Source organism: Labrus bergylta, chromosome 10, assembly GCF_963930695.1.
Source record: "Labrus bergylta chromosome 10, fLabBer1.1, whole genome shotgun sequence".
In the NCBI taxonomy this organism is placed as follows: domain Eukaryota; kingdom Metazoa; phylum Chordata; class Actinopteri; order Labriformes; family Labridae; genus Labrus; species Labrus bergylta.
The window spans coordinates 25,355,222-25,375,327 of record NC_089204.1 but is presented as its reverse complement, the minus strand read 5'-3'; the positions used below and the strand labels follow the sequence as shown (position 1 = coordinate 25,375,327).

The 20,106-nt window shown below is 39.7% G+C and overlaps 2 protein-coding genes across 2 annotated transcripts in view; one reads left to right on the top strand and one right to left on the bottom strand.

Moving 5' to 3' along the window:
- Positions 1-439: 439 nt before the first annotated feature.
- rassf4a (Ras association domain family member 4a) overlaps positions 440-20,106 on the bottom strand; it is a 30,512-nt gene continuing 10,845 nt past the window's right edge. The window contains exons 3-11 of the mRNA XM_020642928.3: positions 19,996-20,071; positions 7,818-7,924; positions 7,412-7,491; positions 6,529-6,698; positions 5,964-6,065; positions 5,828-5,879; positions 5,130-5,251; positions 4,118-4,215; positions 440-3,030 (exon numbers count right to left, since the gene is read on the bottom strand). Coding sequence (XP_020498584.1) covers positions 2,961-3,030; positions 4,118-4,215; positions 5,130-5,251; positions 5,828-5,879; positions 5,964-6,065; positions 6,529-6,698; positions 7,412-7,491; positions 7,818-7,924; positions 19,996-20,071 — 877 coding nt within the window. The 3' untranslated portion in view covers positions 440-2,960. The remainder of the gene's footprint in view (positions 3,031-4,117; positions 4,216-5,129; positions 5,252-5,827; positions 5,880-5,963; positions 6,066-6,528; positions 6,699-7,411; positions 7,492-7,817; positions 7,925-19,995; positions 20,072-20,106) is intronic.
- si:ch73-6k14.2 (protein DEPP) lies at positions 10,555-11,916 on the top strand. The gene is made up of 2 exons (XM_065959634.1): positions 10,555-10,713; positions 11,267-11,916. The coding sequence occupies exons 1-2, from the start codon at positions 10,682-10,684 to the stop codon at positions 11,670-11,672; spliced, it is 438 nt and encodes a 145-aa protein (XP_065815706.1). The 5' UTR covers positions 10,555-10,681; the 3' UTR covers positions 11,673-11,916.

Here is a 20,106-nt window from a genome sequence, read left to right as displayed (position 1 = left end):
CATGACATCATTCATCACCAGGTAGGACTTTTTCCTCTCTATTATTTTTGGATTAAGTTGTGTAAGGTTAAAAGCAAACAGGTTACCAAACCAAACTAAACTCCAACAAGAGCAATTTTAGCAATAGTGTAGTCGTGCCAATTAAGAAACTGCCGGTATAACAGCCCCTCATTGGCTCACAGGTTTGTTTTGTTTGCCAAATCAAGTCACTACAGTGAGTCAAAAAAGTGTGTGCTTCCCCCTGTAAACTGCTCACCTCCCTTTCTCCCAACTGATTACCTCTCCCTCTTCCTCTACTTGTACCTTCACCTCACATGCTCAGTATGCCATCTACTGTGTCAACAAGGGAATTACAGCAAATAACACATACTGTATATTGCACACTGTAAAATTAATATAAAAATGGCTCTAACAAATTAAGTTGATCAATATTTTTAGGAGAAGATATGTTTTACTAATGCAAGAATAAACAGCCGTCACTGCGCTGTCACTATGATGACAGTGATTGAAATCTCTGTACTAAATTCTTAAAGACGTCAATAACTATATATTTTTATTTAGAGAGGTTGTTCTCCACAGGTAGAGGTCCTCTGCCGCTCCACTGCTGAGCTGCACATCATTTATTAGACCAGCCAAGGTTGTGACGATTCATAATTATCACAGCAGTCATGGAAAAAGGCTGTCTCACAATTGCCTAAAAAAGCAACCATTAACAGTGGAGGAAAATTAATTTCAGACCATCTGTGACATCTCTTTCAAAACATACCTCCAACCTGTGAATCATGTAAATACAGACTGAATTAATTAGTTCATTTAATTCACCAGATTAGCTGACATTGGCAGTCTGACCTGCTGAGTGATTAGTAGAAATCTGGCAGACTTATTGTTTACAATTAAGATGTTCTGAGAGAGAGAGAGAGAGAGAGAGAGAGAGAGAGAGAGAGAGAGAGAGAGAGAGAGAGAGAGAGAGAGAGAGAGAGAAGGAAGGATCAGTTTCTGAGAAAACTCAAGTGGGTCAAGGCTACCACGCAGGCTATGAACTTAACTTTTTGGATGTGAACAAAGCAGTAACTGATGTATAAATGCTCAAACCAAGCAGATACCAAAAAGTAAATAATCTGTTTTTTCTGTAACATCCACCAGTCGCTTTAATATTAAACAGAATTTGGCCTGTAGCTGGTGCCAAACTCCAACTCTGGTGCTGTGGAGTATAAAATACACTTTTTAAAGCATCCAAAGCTTTTTTCAGTAAACATCTAAGTGACTGCTTAAAGCCATTAGATATTTTATCTGACATTTTGTAGGTAGGACCAGTATAAGTTTAAGATAGACTTCTCAGGACATGTTTTGCACAGGTTGTGCTGTTGTAATTGATGCAAAAGAAAGCAGCGCCCACTTTTAATCACAGTGACAAAGATAGGTACAAAAGTAAGGTCATCTAAATGCTGTGATGTTTTATCTAACATATATCCCTTTGTTTGGCCTTTGTGGCTTACGTAACAATGTTCAGACTGCAAAAGCCTTTCTTCTTGTTGGCCTACTTTCTGGGGCAGTCACAAATAAAACAATATGGAGAAATCCCTTTCTGCAAACACTGAACAATAAACTTACTTTCAAGCTTTTTCCAATTGGACTGTTTAGTTTGTGTGTGTGTGCAGAAGGAGCCTGTTCACAATGCATGTACTTGTGTCTTTAAGAGGGAGGTTTTATTATTGTTATTATTATCTGATTAATCAAATCATAATTGTCAACTGACTATGAGTCAATGTCTAAGGTCAAAGCTGATACAACAGACTTTCTGTTTGTGAGACTGTGGGAACAGGGAACAGCACTCCTATCTCAGGATACCACCATTGTGTAATGTTGATAGGCACACACATATACACCCACACACACACACGAGTAAAAGACACAAACACACAGAGCTCATGGGAACTAGCTGGCACAGAGGGTCACTCAGTAAAACAATGCTAATCTGGGCTCCCGTCTCAGTGGAAATCCAGGAAATAATAAAAAAGGGCTGTTTTCTTTTTGGGATGTTAAAGTTATGTTTGTTGTCAGCAGAGATCCAACAGCATTTTTTTAAAGGCCACACTTAAACAGATTTATTACAAAAAAGGTCCAAGTCTTAGAAAACATTGCAGAAAAAACAGCTTGTATAAATATTAAAAGTTGCAGTAAGAATTGTACATGAAATGTGAATAATAGCAGAGATATCAAAGCATTGATAAACTTCTAACGTTAAAAAACAGATCTTACAAAGTGTTGAGATTTGTAATTCTAAAAGAGAAGCACATCGGTGTCTGATATGGTTCTATTGCAGCCTTTATCATTTTGCCTTTACCTGTACATTCACTACAGCAGTGGTTCTCAACAGGTGGATTGGGACCCAAAAGTGGGTCGCGGAGCTGTTTTCACTGGGTCGCAACGTGTGCCTGGAAAAAAAAAAAGTTGCAAAAAGTTGCATCTTCTTTTTCTGTAACATTGTGTTCTGTCTGAGGTCCAAACTGCACTATCTTTCATTAAATAAATCTGAGTGGGGTCGTTAGTGGCGCAGTGGTTAGTGCACACACACTGTGTATGGAGGCTATAGTCCTCAAAAGTGGGCGGCCCAGGTTCAAATCCAACCTGTGGCTCCTTTCCCGCATGTCATTCCCTACTCTCTCTCCCTGATTTCCAGCTCTATCCACTGTCCTATCTCTCCATTAAAGGCACAAAAAGCCCCAGAATTAATCTTTAAAAATAAATCTAAGAGGTTGAATATTTTCAGAAATTTGAGTCACGACTTCTAATCAAGGAGGTGGTGGTGGGTCCTGAGGCTAGACCAGTTGAGAACCACTGCACTACAGTTTACATATATTACCATCGTAAATCAACAGTCCTAGTGTTGCACCTAACCCGTCCCCTCACACACCTACACATTCAAACAGGTCACCATCCGTACACGTATACAGACACATTCATACTCTGTCGCTGGTGTGATCTTTGCCTTCCAGTTGATGTTGAATCATTGACTTCAGAGCACTGTACCTGCAGGGATGGAATAAAAAAACACACAGATGATTGACTGGTACACACAAACATTATCATACAAACATTTGAATGCATTTATTTGGCATTCATACAAAAACATTTCATGTAAACCAGATAATAAATATGAAACTTTAAAACACATCAGTTCCCAATGTGTGGGCCATGGCCCCCTTGTGGGCATTGGCAGTATTGTATGTTGACAGCAATAGGTCAATATTATTTACTTGTAACTATTTCTTATTTTGCTGTTTACAAACTGTTAGGTGGACATGTGTGGGTTTTTGTTCGACACAGTCCTTGGCTTACTTGAACGTTCATTTTTTTTTCTGTTTATGAAAAAAAAAGTGAATACTTCACATTGTCTTAAAGTGTTGATCAGGAAGTGTGATTAAATGTTTTGATTGGCTCTGCAATATTTATTGATTATATTTGTGACTACACACTTCTTCATTTGGAAAAACAGGCCCTGAAGTATTCGTTTTTTTATTGTCAAAAAATGTCACTGATGTGTTTTTTCTTGTCTCGTTCCTTCCCTGATTGCTGCTCGAAGCCAAGGTCACTGAAGTTGATATGATTCACATGTTATCGTCATAAAAAGGTAAAAACAAGATGCAGAAGTAGCCACACATGTAGTTTATTTTTCATAAGGGATAAATTATCTCCATAAAACAGCTGAGCACAAGTTTGTGGTTAAGATAACTCAAAGGGGAGTGAACGTTTGTTCAGAAATAGTGTTCATTAGTGACAGTGTCCATGTTTATTGCAGTAAAGAAGCACGTCAACCAGCAGACATTGGTCAACACCAACAATGCTCGATGGAAAGATGATTTTAGACTTCAATTTAAGAAATTGCTTGGTTTATCAATGACACGTTTGTTATGATTTTTCTGATTACACAATATTCTAAACACTAAGAGAGGAGTGTTTCATACGGACTCACTGAAGGGGCCTGTTTTCATCCGGTAATGAGCCAGCAAGCGACACGCACATTGGCCTCACATAATGAAATAGACATGTCATCAAAGAGCGCCTTGTCAGTGGTTTTGTAACTCTGTTTTGCTGAGTAGAGAAACTCTCGACTTACTTTTTGGTTAGTTTGTTTATCTCGCGCTCCTCTTCCTCTTTCAGTTTCTCCACAAAGCTGTCTAAAACAGGAATCTCAAACTTTATGTATTGGGCCACCTGGGGAGAGAAAGTTTCAAAACCTATCAGAAAGATAAAGGCCTCACATGTCCTGGATGATATGAAATACATACAATAACAATTACATTTCAAATATTGAATCTTAAGAATGGAGTCAGGTTAACTGTCAGGAGCACACAATGATATCTCTCCATTAGAAGAAAAACACAGCAGGGATGTGTTATCGGATCAGTTCACCAGACTTGCACGTAAAAACCCAATAAAACAAACAAAAAACCCGTTATGAATAGGGTGAAGAGGATTATCTTTTATAGAAACAACTTTCCTGTTATTCTGAGTCATACACAGAAGTCACTACATGCTAAAAATAATAAAAAAAATCACACAATGGTTAAACAGTTCAGATAAGAACAGCCTAAAGCGATTTCTCTGGTTGATCCCTAGTAAACAAGAGTTTATTCATGGAAAGAAACGTTACTGGTGAATAGTTCAAATGTAATCTTTTGATGCCCTGAGCAACACAAACAAACATCTATTCACCTCCATTGTGTTGGGGTTGACTCTGAAATATGGACAAACATAAACAAAACTTAGGCTTAATACTAGTGAAGGAGAATCATGATTTGTCTTTGGTTGTGATTTAGATGAACTGATCCTTTAACTTGTAAAGCTGAAAATAATCACAGACATTCAGAAAAGTTCCGCTACAACAATCAGGTTTTATTTTTATCCCTGAGTCCAGTCATAACAAATAGTCGTTCATCTATTGTTACATCAGTCCTGTAAGAGGATCGCTTTCCTCAGCTCACTAAATTTAACTAAACACTTTATTCTTTTTCATTGTATCATTGTGTGTCTATATTGAGGATTGTACAAAAAAAATCTTTAAGAGGGGTCACTGATTGAACAAATTGAAAGAACAGAGGGAGGTGTGGCAGGAGGCCCAGACTCACATCATAAGTGACTTCCTCTCCCAGGTCGACCTCCGTGATTAAGATCTTGGAGATTTTCTCACAGGGTCCGTAAAGCACACGAGAAACCAGCGGGTATTCGCCATCCCTCAGTCGGGTCCTCTCTACAAGGTCAAAAACAAAGACCACAACTGACAACCAATGCGCTCACACAAAAACAAACACAACTATTGACAAAACCACACTTCACTATGTTCCCGTGGCAGCCATTAGCCTCTGACATCATGCTCAATGTGGGAAACTCAATTCACGACCTTGCTAATGCAATTTTCCAAGGCAGCAAGATGAATAAAAGAAGTGAAAGTGGAGAAATATGTTATAATTTTACTGCTTCAATAAGATCAGAAACTGAAAATAGATTTTTTTTACAAATCTGATATGGGACCATTTTTCCACAAGTAGGGATGTGTGGTTTAGTCGATTAATAGGTTAAATGTCATCACCCTCGCTAGTTGGCACCAGAAATACCAGTTGGTGAAATTAAGTCTTAATATTATTATTTTGGCACTGGTCGAATGGTATGCCCAAACTGTAATGCAGCCACATGCCACTAGCGGGGTCTGTACTGTAGCTATAGGCTGGCTGTAGCTCTGGTTAAAGGGCCTGCACTCCCCACTCTACTACCTGGATGTAAACAAGCACAATCATATAACGTCAGAGAAAATGGGTTTACAACTTACCACCAGACTCGTGCACCATGTAGAGGACAAACTCTTCAGCTTTATTCTCCACCTGAAACAAAAAAACACAGATTTATGTATTGCTAAAGGTTTCACTTGACAACACTTGAGGGGCTACATGTGTCTCAGTGCTTACCCTAAACTTGTGTAGCAGCAGGTTGAGGACTTGTATAGTCGTCATTGAGCTGTTCACTCGTACATTAGTTACTGAACCGAACGCCGGAGTAAATACAGATGTCTGGAGGCATAAAAGAAAAAAAGAACACACAGAAATCAAAAGAGAACAAAAAGTACTTTGGACTTTTACTTCATCAACACTTCCAACTCCATTTAAGATTCCTGGATTTGAACACCTCGAACATTTTGAACCGGATGTCTAATACACAAAGGAAATCCCTCAATCTGCAGCTGGAATAAGTTCAATAACACACACACATGCGCGTGCACACACACACACACACACACACACACACACACACACACACACACACACACACACAGGCTGTATCCAGGAGAAACTAATGAGTGGCACATTAATGTAATCCGCTCACAGCAGGCTATTGGAAAACTCAGAATGAGCACAGCGGCATCCGAACAGGAAACTTCTGCCCCCCCACCCCCCCCACCACCACCTGCACCTGGACATCAGTCAACAACGGGATGCACTCGTGTGTGTGTGCTTGTACATCTGGTAATGGTACCTTGTGGTTGTAAAAGTGTCCGTTGATTGAGAACCTGTGTGAGCGCAGGCGGTGCAGGTCTCTGGCGGTGCGCGTGTTTGACCTTCTCTGCACACGCATGAAGGAAGCATCACTTCTTGTCCTCAGCAGCTGCGGTGAATCCTCCTCCTCCAGACCGCCGACGTCATCACCTACACATAAAAAAAAAAATTCAATCCTCCGTCAGCATTTGCATCAGAACATCACACATTTCTGGAAGGGCAACATCCACCAGTCTCCTTTTTCACTGATTTGACCACCAATAGTTGCCTGGTTTTTCATTTATTAACATTTCAATCAAGGTATAATGCATTGCAAAACAATGTGTCAAACTAGAAGCCAAAGCAAGGCCAATTGTGCAGTTTACCTAAATTCATTTTGATATGACATACAGAGTTAATATGCCATAATGCACCCAGTGTGTGATAAATCCTGATATCTGTGAGGGCTCAGCATTTCCATTAGATATTTAAATCCTATTAGACAGTATTAAATCAACACATGGCAGACTGTTTAGTGAAACTCAGACCCATGATCCCGGTCTGATGGGGGGGATTAGACGAAATGACCAAGAAAAGCTGTGGTCTAGAAAAACCCAGCGACATGTGAGCAGTTAAAAAAAGTCCTTCAAAAGGCAAATATCGCTAACCCTGGATATTTATACCGTTGATCTGATATTGCCTCTCAGGGGTAATCTGTGCCCAACATGTGAGCAAACCTCTCCAATGGAAATGCTTGATCAAGCACGTTTGGAGCTCTAATCCTTTGCAGCATGTGTGCGGTGAGTACAGTAATCCGTATTACTCCAGCAGGTGTGTGTGTGTGTGTTGTTGTGGATAAATGACACCACGTGAAGGCTACTTACCGGCTGCTCGGCTTTCACTGCCAACTGAATTATTATTGGCCTCCCCTGAAAACTGCTTTATCAAGGAGGACCTGTCATTTCTGTGGGGAAGACAGAAAAGAAAATGACAATCTGTTAATTTAATTTAATTTTCCGAGGGTGTGTGTTCAACTTTGGGGACGCCACTTCGAGGGCAGTAGCAGCCTCAGCTTTGTCTTTGTTTCTTTAGACAGCTCCTCTTTGTTGGTCAGTCTTTTCTAATTTTGTCAATCTAATGTTGATTTCCTCTGATTTTTTCTCAGCGTTATAGCAGAGGGGTCAAACTCTGCTACTGTATAAGAGGACCAAGATGACAACAATGACCTATATATATTTTCTTTTGGTCCATGAAGGCCTCTGTATGTGAGTCTCGATCAGGTTATCTTACCGGTTGAGACGAAATCTTTCATTGTCATCGTGCATCTGAAGTCTGATTGGTCGACGCAGACCCCAGTAGATGTTCAGCAACCCTTCAAGGATAAGCTCTCCGTCCTCCTACACACACACACACACACACACACACACACACACAATAACAATCATCAGAACTCATTGTCAGAGGGGATATCCTGCCGGCTGTCTGCCATTGCGGCTCAGTATCAGGTGTACGTGCAGAAGCAGTCGCTCACAGCTTCAGAGTGACCTCTACGTTCTTTGAGAGACCCCGCCAGGTTTGACCCGCCCTTTTTCACACTGGAGCACGGCTGAAGTCATGAAGTCAGCAAGAATGAGAACAAAGAACGACTGCCATGGGTCACGTACACTTTTGATTTCACAAAAATGAAACCCGTAGTCTAGGAGAAAATGTAAATACTGCTGTGCTGAGTACAGAGATGAAACTGTGACACCATGTTTAAGAATATTAGACAGCTGGCTTTAAAATGTGAAAAGTAGGTTGTAGCATGTTGTATGGGATTGCACAGCATGTCATTTTTTGTGCATGTATTATAACAAAATGAGTATTAAATGAAATATTTCACCACAGCTGTGACCGTTTTTAAATCACAGACTGTCTCAGATCATAATTCCTTCATCATCAAGTCTCCTTATATCATCTCTGTTAATGTGACATCCCGTAATACAATGCAGATCTTTGAAGCCAGTTTTTCCTGCTGATGGAAAAGTGTAAAACTCAATGTCACAGAGATTTTCACACCAAAGGTTTTCACATAAGAACAAGAAATAAGTCTTTACAACCGTTTAAACTGGAACGGTCCGATTGGTCAGCTGATGAGCTGCCATCTTTGGGGGTCTGTGGTCACCCATGATAACTAGAGTGGAACTGCCCTGCAGGCAGATGGATATGGGTCATGGAGAAGGGATACAAATACTACAAATACTGGATGTTAAGTAATTCCTATATATTCTTGAAACCTTTCTGAAGTTAATGACATACTGTTTACGTATGGGTGTATAGGCAAACATAAAAATACTAAGATGTAAGAAGTGGAGTCCAAAAAGCGGAAATGTTGTATTTTTGAGCTGGGATAATAAAGATCTTTCACATGTTGAATAAACATTTTGAAACATACTTTAATTAATGTATTTAATATATTTCCACACTGTTTTTAAAACATGACTTACACACACACACAGGCTTAAAATGTGGGCACGTGTAGAAACACACCTCTATGCATTAGTGGAGAGATCTCTCCCCCCCCCCTCCCCATGTGGGGGGGGGGGGGGGTTAGCACACAGACGAACTCCTGAGCAGATCAGGGTTTGCTGAAGAACTGACTGAGCCACAGCCACCCAATCGGCCTGATTTTGTACCAGATTTGCAACAGGAACACTTATTAAAACAAGCTGCCTTCTAAAATAAATAACTTAAGTAAAGAATACTATGATCAATTGTCAACCACTTATGATGCCCAGCTGAGATGCTCTGCCAATGAGCAGCAGGCGGTGCTGAGAGTAAGTGACCTTAAGGGTCTGAACATGCCCCGCTGGAGAAACCACACAAGAATATATTTTCTAAACCTCCTAAAGCTGCTGTTTGCTTCACTTTAAGTTTACATATGAGGAAATATTACAATATAAACATTGATAATGACACATAGCTGTGATTAATGAATGAAACCTGTATTGTCCCTCGGGAATTTGCCTTGCACCGAGAGCATAAAACACTATACAAACAAACATTTACAGGACAGTACATAAAAACACAATAAAGCATCACATGATTAAATGGGGGATGCACCCCTATCTGCCTGATACAAACAGGCGAGTTTTATATCAGTAGGGTGACAGTAGAGAATTCAACGGTTGCCATTTTACCAAAATGTTGGAAGCAAGTAAATGAATTCCTTAAATAAAAACATTTTACTGTATTCAACTCATGACACATGAATACAAATAATAATAATGATAATAAATTGAATTTATAAAGTGCCTTTGAAATGAGATACCTCCTGTTTCCCAAAACATACTTTACTAATATCATTAAACCGCATCTTGTGTGGGAAACAGATTTGATATGATTTGTTTTTAAAACTGTGAAAATTAGGATTAAGGCGGTCATGTTGAATAGTTTTCCAGTCATCCTGTTGGAGCATGTGATCACTGACGACTCGCATATGGAAACAGAGTTATGACATTTTATGACTTTATGTTTATACAGAAACAAGATATTCTGAATACAGTCTGAATGTGAGCCTGTTCATGTTTATGGACTGTTGATGGGTAGATAAGAGCGGATACCCTTTGCCTGAAATGTTCTTTACTTTACGCTTTTAATCGTAATGTCACAGTTTCTGAAAAACACGGCGGCTGAAAAGAGTTTTAGAAAAACTGTACAGACAGTAAAATAAATGATTAAATACTAATGCGTCAGTGGACTGAATGAATTATTATGAAAATGATAAACACAGTTTTTGGCGCCATTTTATTAGTGAAACTTCGGAGGAATGGGGGCAGAAGAAGAAGAGAGTGGAAATTTTAGAGTTGGGACAGATTGCTCCCAGGGCTTCATTGTTTCAGGAACATAAACATTCAGAGCAGCTGCACCACTGAACCTTTCCAACCCGCCACTCCTCTGCTTCCTGAACACACCCTCACATACACAAACACACTCACACTCACACACACATGATCGCTCAGATGCAAGTAAGGTCAGCAGTTATTTTTAGAGCGAGCGGCTAATCGCTCAGCCTCTGCCTGCCTCTATAAAGCCTGAACACACACTCTGGTCCAGTCAGACTCACAGACAGACTCTGAACGGACAACACATCATATCACTCTGTTTCTCTCTGCATGTGTCAATCATACACCTGCGGCATCAAAAGGTGAGAGCGCTTCTTCTTCATCTCCTTCTTCATCATCGATCTACTATTCAGACATTTTATACAAGTTAACTTTAGAAACTATAACATTGTTTCTCAGCTTTTTCCTCATTACACTTTATCAAGCCACACTCAAGATATTATGAGCAAAAACTAAGACCTGAGCTGCTTGTTATTAGTTTTAAAAAATAGCTGCCAGTGCTGGAGCAATTCTTGCTGGTTAAACTTCTTGATATAGGAATACTGATTTTATTCAGTAGCTATTTTTACCTCTTATAAGAAAATCAGGCTTTATTTTTTTTACTGTTATATCTTAAACTAAGGGACTGTGCTTGGACTTGTCAGGTAAAAGTGGCTGATATTGAGTGTTGTGAAACTTTCTGATTATAAATTGGACGAATACACTTTCAAAGATTTGGCTTTGTCTTTGGTCAAAGTCAGAAAATTAGACAATTAAACATTTAGAAACACAATCTTTCCGAGTTTTTTTTCTTCTTGTCGCTAAAGTTGGTAGAGAACGATTATCTAAATGTGTTTTTTCAATCTCTCCCTGCAGAATGAAACACAGACGTCTGCTGCTCTCACTGCCTCTCTTACCCACCATCACTGAGACGCTCGAGGACCTGGCCACTCATCCCTCATCTGCCCAGTCTACCCAGAGCTCCCAGTCTCTGGAGGACTACATGAGCAGTATCCAGGCTCTCGCCTGCCCTGTGGAGCTCCAGAGCTGCGGCCACGTCCGGCTCCAGAGGTCCCCCAGGCTGAGGAACCTCTCAAAGGTTCAGATGAAGCTCTCTGTGTCTGCGTCACTTCCTCGAGGGTCGCCTCGCACACTCAGGACTTCCAGACTTTACAGTTTGAGTCTGAACAGCTCCGAGGACTTGTCGCCCAGGATGAGCACAGAAAAAGACTGCAGAGGCAAAGACCCTGTAGACTGGCTCTTTGGACAGATACGGACTTGAGAGAGCCCTGATGGCTGTATGGTGGATTTTTTTCATATACACAGTTTGAAGAACCAGCTCTGGTTCAGATTGATAAAAAGGATGAAGTGTGATGGGACTCTTCTTGACGGCTCTAGGAGGAGTGAAGATCTATTTATACTTTTTTTGTTTGCACTGAGGACTCAAGTCTACATGTTTACATAGTTTTATATTTCTAAAGATGTAAATTATGTTGTTTTAATAAAAAAACTAAAATAATCATGAACATTTTTCTTCCTTTTCTGTTTCTAAAGTAACTTTGTTTTATCCTTCAAGTCAATTTTCAAGCAAAACAAAATATCTAAGTATTTCAATGTTTTGAAGTGCTGTTTGTTACGTGTTTTCTCTCATTAACTGAACCTCTTTAGCTTGTTGTGAGACAAAGCAAAACTTATGAAGATGTTGCCATGACATTTGAGAAAAGGGGATAGACATTTAACTTTTTTTTCTATCATTTTATATACTAAACTATTGATTCAAATATATTTAACAGATTAAAGGAGCGTTATTTACCTCTGACACCTTGTGTTTAAAATGGGTACTGCAGTCCAAATTCTAAACATTAGCGAGAGCTCTCGCCCCCTCCTCTCTAGAGTCGATGTGAACGCAGGTTGCCCTGTCACAGAAACTGAAGCTTCAGTATAACCAGCTCTGCATCAGTCTTGAAACCTTTCTGCATTCTCATCTCTTTCAAAATCAACTCCAATATTGATCCTAGTTTTACGAGGTTTCTGGTCGTGGAGCTTATTAGAAAAATGCCGGATAAGGAGGTTGAGGTTGTTTCTACAGACCAGAGGGAGAATGTAACTCAATACATTTAGTCAAATGCTGTCAATGCTTATTATTGATAGTTTGTGGGTAGGCTATATAACAATATATACTTAAATCTACTTCAAATATGCCCCATTTCAGATGGAAACATTGTACTTTTTACTCTGCTATATAACTATGATAAATTTTCAGATCATATTTTACTTGCAAACCATTTTATGAGCCAGTTTTTCAAAGTAGAAATTTACATTTACTCAAAAGCACAGATCTACAATTCAACAATTTCATTGAGGAAACACTTTTGTCCAAAGCGACGTACATCTGAGTAAGTACAACTCAAGGATCTAAAAAAACATTTTTTTTCCAAATGTCATCAACAACAACATCAACATCAACAAAATCCTCAATATCCCCATCATCAGCACCATCAATCATTAAGTGCGTATCAATCAATCATTATTTATTTGTAGAGCGCCCCTTCATAACAAATGCCACCTCATGAGACTTCACAAAAGAGCAAATAAAAGACCCTACTCTTTGTTATATTATCTACAAAGACCCATCATGAATCCATCCTGATCACTGAGCGACATTTAAAAAAGTTACAGAGACGAGGACAAACTTCCTGTAAGAGTCAGAAACCTCTCTTGACTCTTGTTGAACAGACGTCTGCTGAAACCGTGTTGGGCTTGGAAAGTGAAATAGAGGGAGATGCTCATGTGTTCATGAGATGGGTCATCAACTTTTTCTCCAAGGGGAGGGGACTGTGCAGAAGCAGATCAAATGCAGTTTGGTATAGAGATTACAGCTTGCGGCTCAGGGCCCTGTCGTCGTGAGGGGAAGTGGGCAGGAGGGGTTGAAGTCCTGGATGATTGTGATCAGGTTGGCAAAGGCCGTTTCTGTCACTGTTTTGTAAGCGAGCAACAGGGTTATGAATTTGATATAAGCAGCAACTGGAGCCAGTGGAGGGAGATGAATAGTGACACGTTTGCACCTTTATTTTCAGTAAAAGTACAGTTAAGTAAATAAATGCATTTTACAAATCAAAGCCCCTCAATACAGCCCATCAATTTATAACAAAGTTAAAATGAGCTCTGATGACTTGTTACAACACAATGTTAGATTGTGATGCTAAAATATAAGATGTCAGAGATAATAATCCAATGAAATAATGTTAATATTTCACTCACAGGGGGCCTTTTAAAGACAAAACTCTGTTTAAATTACTTTTTTTTTAGACTTTTAGATGAGGTTATAACCACAGGTCTTGTAAAATAAGGATTTCTACTCAAGTATACCAGCTCTGAATCCGTCTGTTACTGTTTCTCATCATTACAATACTTCCTTTTGCTTATGAGCCAAACTATCCAGAGGCTCAAATCAGAAAGAAAAAAAGCACTATCCTGCAATCTAGTGGTAATAAGTGGTACTACAAATTGGCCATTATAACTAAAACTACCTAAAACAGCCGTTAGAGGGAGCTGCACTCATAGAGGTCTTTCAATACAGCCAGCACAGACAAATGCATTCAGCCGAGCCGCTCCTGAGTTTTGATCTGACTGAAGCTTTCTGTCTAAACCACATTATAATCCGAACAGATTATTTCAAAGCAGGAGGCTTAACGTTTACTCTTCAGCACAAGCAAACCATTGAAATGCAAACCATTGAAATGCCCCTCAGCATGAAGGTGAATCAGTGCAGGCTCCAGCAAACATCTTCCTCTGAGTACTGAAAGTTAAACAACACCGGCGATCACAATCATTATCACACTTGATTCAGTTATTCTCTCATTAGGCACATGTCAGGGCATGTTTGCTCCTCAAAAATTTGGATGGCGCTGAACCTTAAAGCACCTGATATGTCCTCCCACACAATGACTAACACACATCACCTGACTACACCTGTAGAGCATGACCCTGATGTCGTCACAAAAAAAATATCTCCATACCTTCTCAAACGGCCTCTTATAGAAGCATAATCCAACAGTGCAAACAAATACTCAGACATGTGGGACATATGTGTACACAGTAAAGCTCTGTCAAGATATGGGTGTGCTGGTTTACGGCCTGTTTATGGCTCGTTTTCATCTTAACGCTGTCACACGTTCACATCAGGAGTCTGTGTGTCTCAGGTGAGCTTCCAACTGCTGAGTAATGCTTGTTTCTCATACCCACAAAATATTTATTCTACAATTCACACGGACATCAGAGAGTCATTTATACGGAGTATTTGCTGAGTCAGTCTTCAGTAACCTTAGAATAACAACCCTCTATGATGTCAAGCTTAACATATTAGAGCAATAGAATTGTACATTTTACATAATTAATAGATTCATCCATCTCAACACTGCTAACATTAGCACCCAGCAGAGCAGATTAAATGTGTACCCGCTGAACATTTTGAATAAATTGTGATCCGTTTTGACTGTTTTCTGAGTGTTTTATTACCTTTAGACCACGTCTGGATATCAATTTGTTAGACTGACTAGGAAATTAGTCACCCATGCTGTAGGAACATCCCTAATTTATAATTGTGTGATTAAAGTCGTTTTCACAAATGCACGCCTGAAAACTTCTTGAGAATTTCAGGCCAACTCCTGAACTGAAAGAACTCTGCTTTCTCACATCAGCTCACTTGGACTTTCAGCGGGAAAAAAATCTGGGGGTCTGGAAAGAGAAACTCTGGATGAAGTCACTGTGAACTTTGGCTCTTTGCGTTCACCTCTCTTACTGAAAATAGGAGGAGTTTTGTGCCTTTTATGGAGAGATAGGACAGTGGATAGAGTCGGAAATCAGGGAGAGAAAGAGAGGACCACAGTCACAAGTAAAACTTTAAAAGCACTCAAGCCAAAATTGGCTGCAGAAGTGTGGAAAAAACCTGATGTGGCCACGGCAGGTCGTCCAAAACTGAGTTAATCCTCATTAAAGCCAATGTTAAAACCCCTGACTTTACAGCTAAATTAAACATGTTTATGCTTGGTAAAAAAAATAAAAAATTGGTGTCAACGCTTTAGTTTTTATTCATTGCAACTGATCAAGGCTCGAATTTCAATAATATGAAAAAACATTTAAGGTATAATGCCTTTCAGTAATGCAGAATTAGTGGTGCTGATAACGATCTGCTAGGTGTCACAGCATTTCCTCAAACTGGCCATTGCTTTGTTGTTGTTTCTTTTTCTGAATTTTATTTGATACTAATACAAGACAAACTTTATGGCTTGCTTTGCTGCTAGTCATCCAAAAAATCTGTTCTCCATTTTATTTTGATCTTGGTTTTTGTGAGTTAGATTCTAGTATTTTATCAATATATGCACTACTTCACAACTATCTGTTTCTGCACTCACCCTGTCTTATGCGTTTAGTGTCTGTCCCGCATGTGTTTATTTGTGGCAGGCCGTGCATATGGGTGAGGATTTGTTGTTGTTTTTAACCATGCGGAGGTGACAACAGGCTGAAGTGATGAGAAGTCTGGTTCTGATCAGTTTTCTGGCTCCTCTTGTTAACACACACTGCGTGCTCTCCAATGTGCTGGTGAGCAAGCTGCAAGTCTCTTATGATCCACAGCTATTTTATTTAGATTTTGTTTGTCTAAAGAATGAATAACTCCAGTCAGCTGGCACCACAACGGCATCTTCATTTGTGAAAACAAGAGCATAAATGAGCTAGTTTGCCAGCTAATGAATTAGCCACAGACAAAGACTTTAGCTTTAATTCCTTGGTTTTTCCCAACCCCTCCGCCTCCCCTTTCTCCAGCTCCTACTCCTACTTCACATGAGGTCACTTCTGGCTGCAGAAAACACACTTGGCGGCCAAAATGTCAAACTCCAGGCTTCATAAAGGAAGTCAACCAGCTAATCTGTGACGTTACTGTGGCACAGTTAATTATTTAAACAGTTCCATGTAATGACCACATACGCTCTGTTTTGGAAATAATGGTCTTTTCTGCAGGTGGTTTTTATCTGCAGTAATTCGTACAGTCACTGTTTTTTATCTAGAAATTCACATTAGGAGTTTCCATTTGCTGATCTCCGGCCAGCTTCAGTCCCAAGAATTTCAATGCTTTGTCTGTCATCGCCACAAATATCTGATGAGTCACTTTTCAGGAGTCAGCAGTCAAGAAGCTCTTCACCCAATTCGACCAGATAATGTCTCATAGTCTGTCACCGTGGTAAGGAAATGTATTTTCTTGGAAGGCTTTTCACAAACATACATCATTAATACTGTAACTAGACCGACGTTTCGGTCATTGTTGATGTTTTTTGAGTGTGTTAAAAGGCACCTCGTCCTCATTGGTTTTAAAAAATGAGGTTTAACTTCATTCGTATCATTGTAAATATTTGCAGGCAAGCAATTATCTCCAAGAAGTGTATATATTATCTCTTTTTTAACATTTCAAACAAAAAGCTGGAGCAAATGTAGTTTTTTAGGGCTTCAAGAAATTTGGACCATGGCACCCTCCCTGTCACTGATTTGATCGACTTTTAATGCTTATTCATGTCTAAGGCCTTCCTGCGTTCCCTCCAAAAAACAAAGTTGAGGAATCATTGGTCAAACCACAAACCTAAGTCCCAAGGTTTCTGACCGCTCCAACCACTGACTTGACCACCTTTCATTTCCTCACATAAAACCCATTTCATCCCACAGTGCCTTTTCCCCAGATCATCCCATGTACACAGTCCGCATTCAAACTTTTCCGAACCCACCTGCCAACCCAAACAAACTTCCCTTCATGCCGTACAATCGCTGGTTTTGTCAGTGAACATGTCCTGAATGACCTTTGCAGTCAGTTTATCTGTAATTTAATGAGTCAAAGGCCCAAAAAAAGCTTCTGTAGCCTCACAGGGTGATTCAATCTTCATGTTTTCCAGTCACCAAAGACAATTATGCTTGGATTTTTGCCAGAATTTGTAGTTCTTGCTTCTGCTCGAGTCGACTGTACTTACATCACAGTTATGGTGCAATATGGCGCAACAGGCCTTAGTGGGAGGAGATGAAAGTAGCCTTCAAGCAAAGACAGTAAAACAACAAGCTGAGATAACTCTTTTGACGGGTAGGTCATTTATCAGCACAAGACACACAGAGATAAGACTTCACATCAACAAGGATGTACGGACCATTAAACTGGAAATCTGTGCGGCTCATTCTTGTACTACAAACTACAGACATGTAAATGAGTCCGAGGAATAAAGAACAACTACTCTGAACAAACTGAACTGTAAATTTAAGTGTCATCATTTGCTTTTTTTAATTGTTATTCATCAGGATATTATATCATCCCCCGGATGAGATTATTTTTGACAACAGATGCTGCTTTTAAGTAAAACTAGATCCTGTGAGCAACGGTATCTTGGACAGGGAACTTGATTTTCTCATATCAACCCAAAGTAATGGACAAGTGTAATGCTCTAAGTACAGCTGCTACTTTATGGTCTTGATGTTAGATCATGTTAGAGGTAACAGATACTTGTGAAAACTATCTACACTGTGAAAGATTTTCTGTTTGCAATAACCGATGTGAAAAACCTCATGTGCAATAATCGATGTACAAAATGATCAAGACAAGTGAGTGTCGGTGGCCTAGTGGCTGGTGCATGCGCCCCATGTATGGAGGCTATTGTCCTTAAAGCGGGTGGCCCAGGTTCAAATCCAACCTATGGTTCCATACCTGATTTCTGACTCTATCCAGTGTCCTGTCTCTTCAAAAATAAAGGCATAAAAAGCCCAAAAATAAACCTTTGCAAAAAATGATCAGTACAAGAACCTGTTTTTTTTTTTTACAATTGTATCTTAAAGTTTTCTTTTTAGTGTTCTGTACAGTGTATATTCGTCTTCTAGTTTTTATACTTGTATTTTGTAAAGATGACTCTAAGTGCAATACCTGTGATAATGACATGAGGGCTCAAATGCAAAGTGGATGATCTTCTCACATGTGTTTTCTTACACATTGTCCAAAAAATGTGTATTTACAATGTTACATTTTCCCTCATTAGACATGTTTGTCCAAAGGGACGTACATCTAAGAGCAAGTACAACGCACCCAGATCTAGATATAGACAAGAAGAAACAACGTCAGTAAGTGCTAACAAACAGCTTCATGTGTGATGGGACACAGGTGAGTGAGACTGAAGTTGTTTCTACAGACCAGCGGGGGAAGGTAACTCAGTACATTTATTTAAATACTGTGGTTATTTGAGGTTTTTGAGTCGGCTATACTTTACAATGTATGCTTCTATTTACTTCAAATGTGTCCCATTTCAGATGGAAACATTGTGCTTTTTAATCCACTAAAATGATTATTATGAATGCTTATTTTACAACGTCGGTGAGTGCTAACCAACAGCCTCCTGTGTCCAGATTCAACCTAACCTACATCAACAACATCTTCAATATCATCTTCATATAAGTAAGTGTGTACTTGCTCATGAAAGAGCTGGGTCTTTAGTTTTTGTCTTGTGGAAAAAGGACTCTGCAGATCAATTGGAGTTTGGTGACTTAATCCAACACAGCCGTGCTACAGTAATATGTAAAGTGAAAATAAAGGGCAGATAACATGTCTGTTCTCAGAAATGAGAATGTGATAAAAGTTCAAACTGAGCTTGTTGAAGCAGAGGGGACTCAACTGAATTCTGCAACACTGTGTTTATACAAATGTTGAGGTCAACCGGTTTAACACTGAAAACTATCTACGGCTCAAATCTGTCCCGTCTAAAACTTCAGTAGGTCAGTGTAATGCAGCATGTTGAGTCATTCTCTGTCATAAAAACAAACGGCTCCTCCTCATCAAAGATAATTATTTAGTGAAGGGAACATTTTACTTTTTTTCAAGCTCTTCATTATTTAAGGTTAATGTTGTGTGAAGGAGTGAAGTGTGACCTCACAGATCCGTCTTTTCAACATGTGTATGTTACATGTGTCTGTATCATGTCTGCGGCCCTGAGGGAGGATTTTCCCAGTCTGAGACAATGTAGTGGGTCTGTCTGAGTGGACAAAAAAAAACAGGGACATATCTTACCCACCCTGCTCTGCACTCACTGACACAAACCACATACACACAATGCAAAAAAACGTGCTGGTGGACACAAAGGGGAACTCCAGACCATAAAGCCAGACTGATTATCAAACAAATATCCAACTCCTGCAAACAGCAGCGCAGACACACCACAGCAGCAAAACGTTTACTGTGGAATTACTTCACTAAGCGATTATTGTGTGAAAGAAAAAACTGGAGTCTCTCCCACCTTTCATTCCAGTTTCATTTTGAGGGAGAAGGGGGCTTTTTGTGGTCTGCCAGCCTCCTGGCATGTTGGAAAAAATCCAAAGACTGGCAGGTCTGCACCGCAGCCACGATCACGGCATGTATGGTCAAAGTGTTGGTTTAACTGGTTCCAGTTTTGGTATGACCCATTTTACAATGCTGCATGTCCTGGAATCTGGCACACCCACCCTCTCAAACACTCTCCCTGTATTTCTCTTATTATTTCCGCCATAACCTTCTCCTGTCAGGTGATGGTGTCTGTGTCTGAGCGTTGTTTTACCTCCCGAGTCCTCAGCTGGAAGTTTTTCCCTTCGTGGTAACAGTTGTAGGTCCTCAGCAGCGACAGGATGTCAGACCTGAATGTGAACACAAAACCACAAAGACAAGATTA

Coding starts and splice junctions, on each gene's coding strand:
- si:ch73-6k14.2 (XM_065959634.1), top strand. CDS start 10,682: ATGTGTCAATCATACACCTGCGGCATCAAAAG. Junction 10,714..11,266: donor TACACCTGCGGCATCAAAAG/GTGAGAGCGCTT, acceptor CTCTCCCTGCAG/AATGAAACACAGACGTCTGC.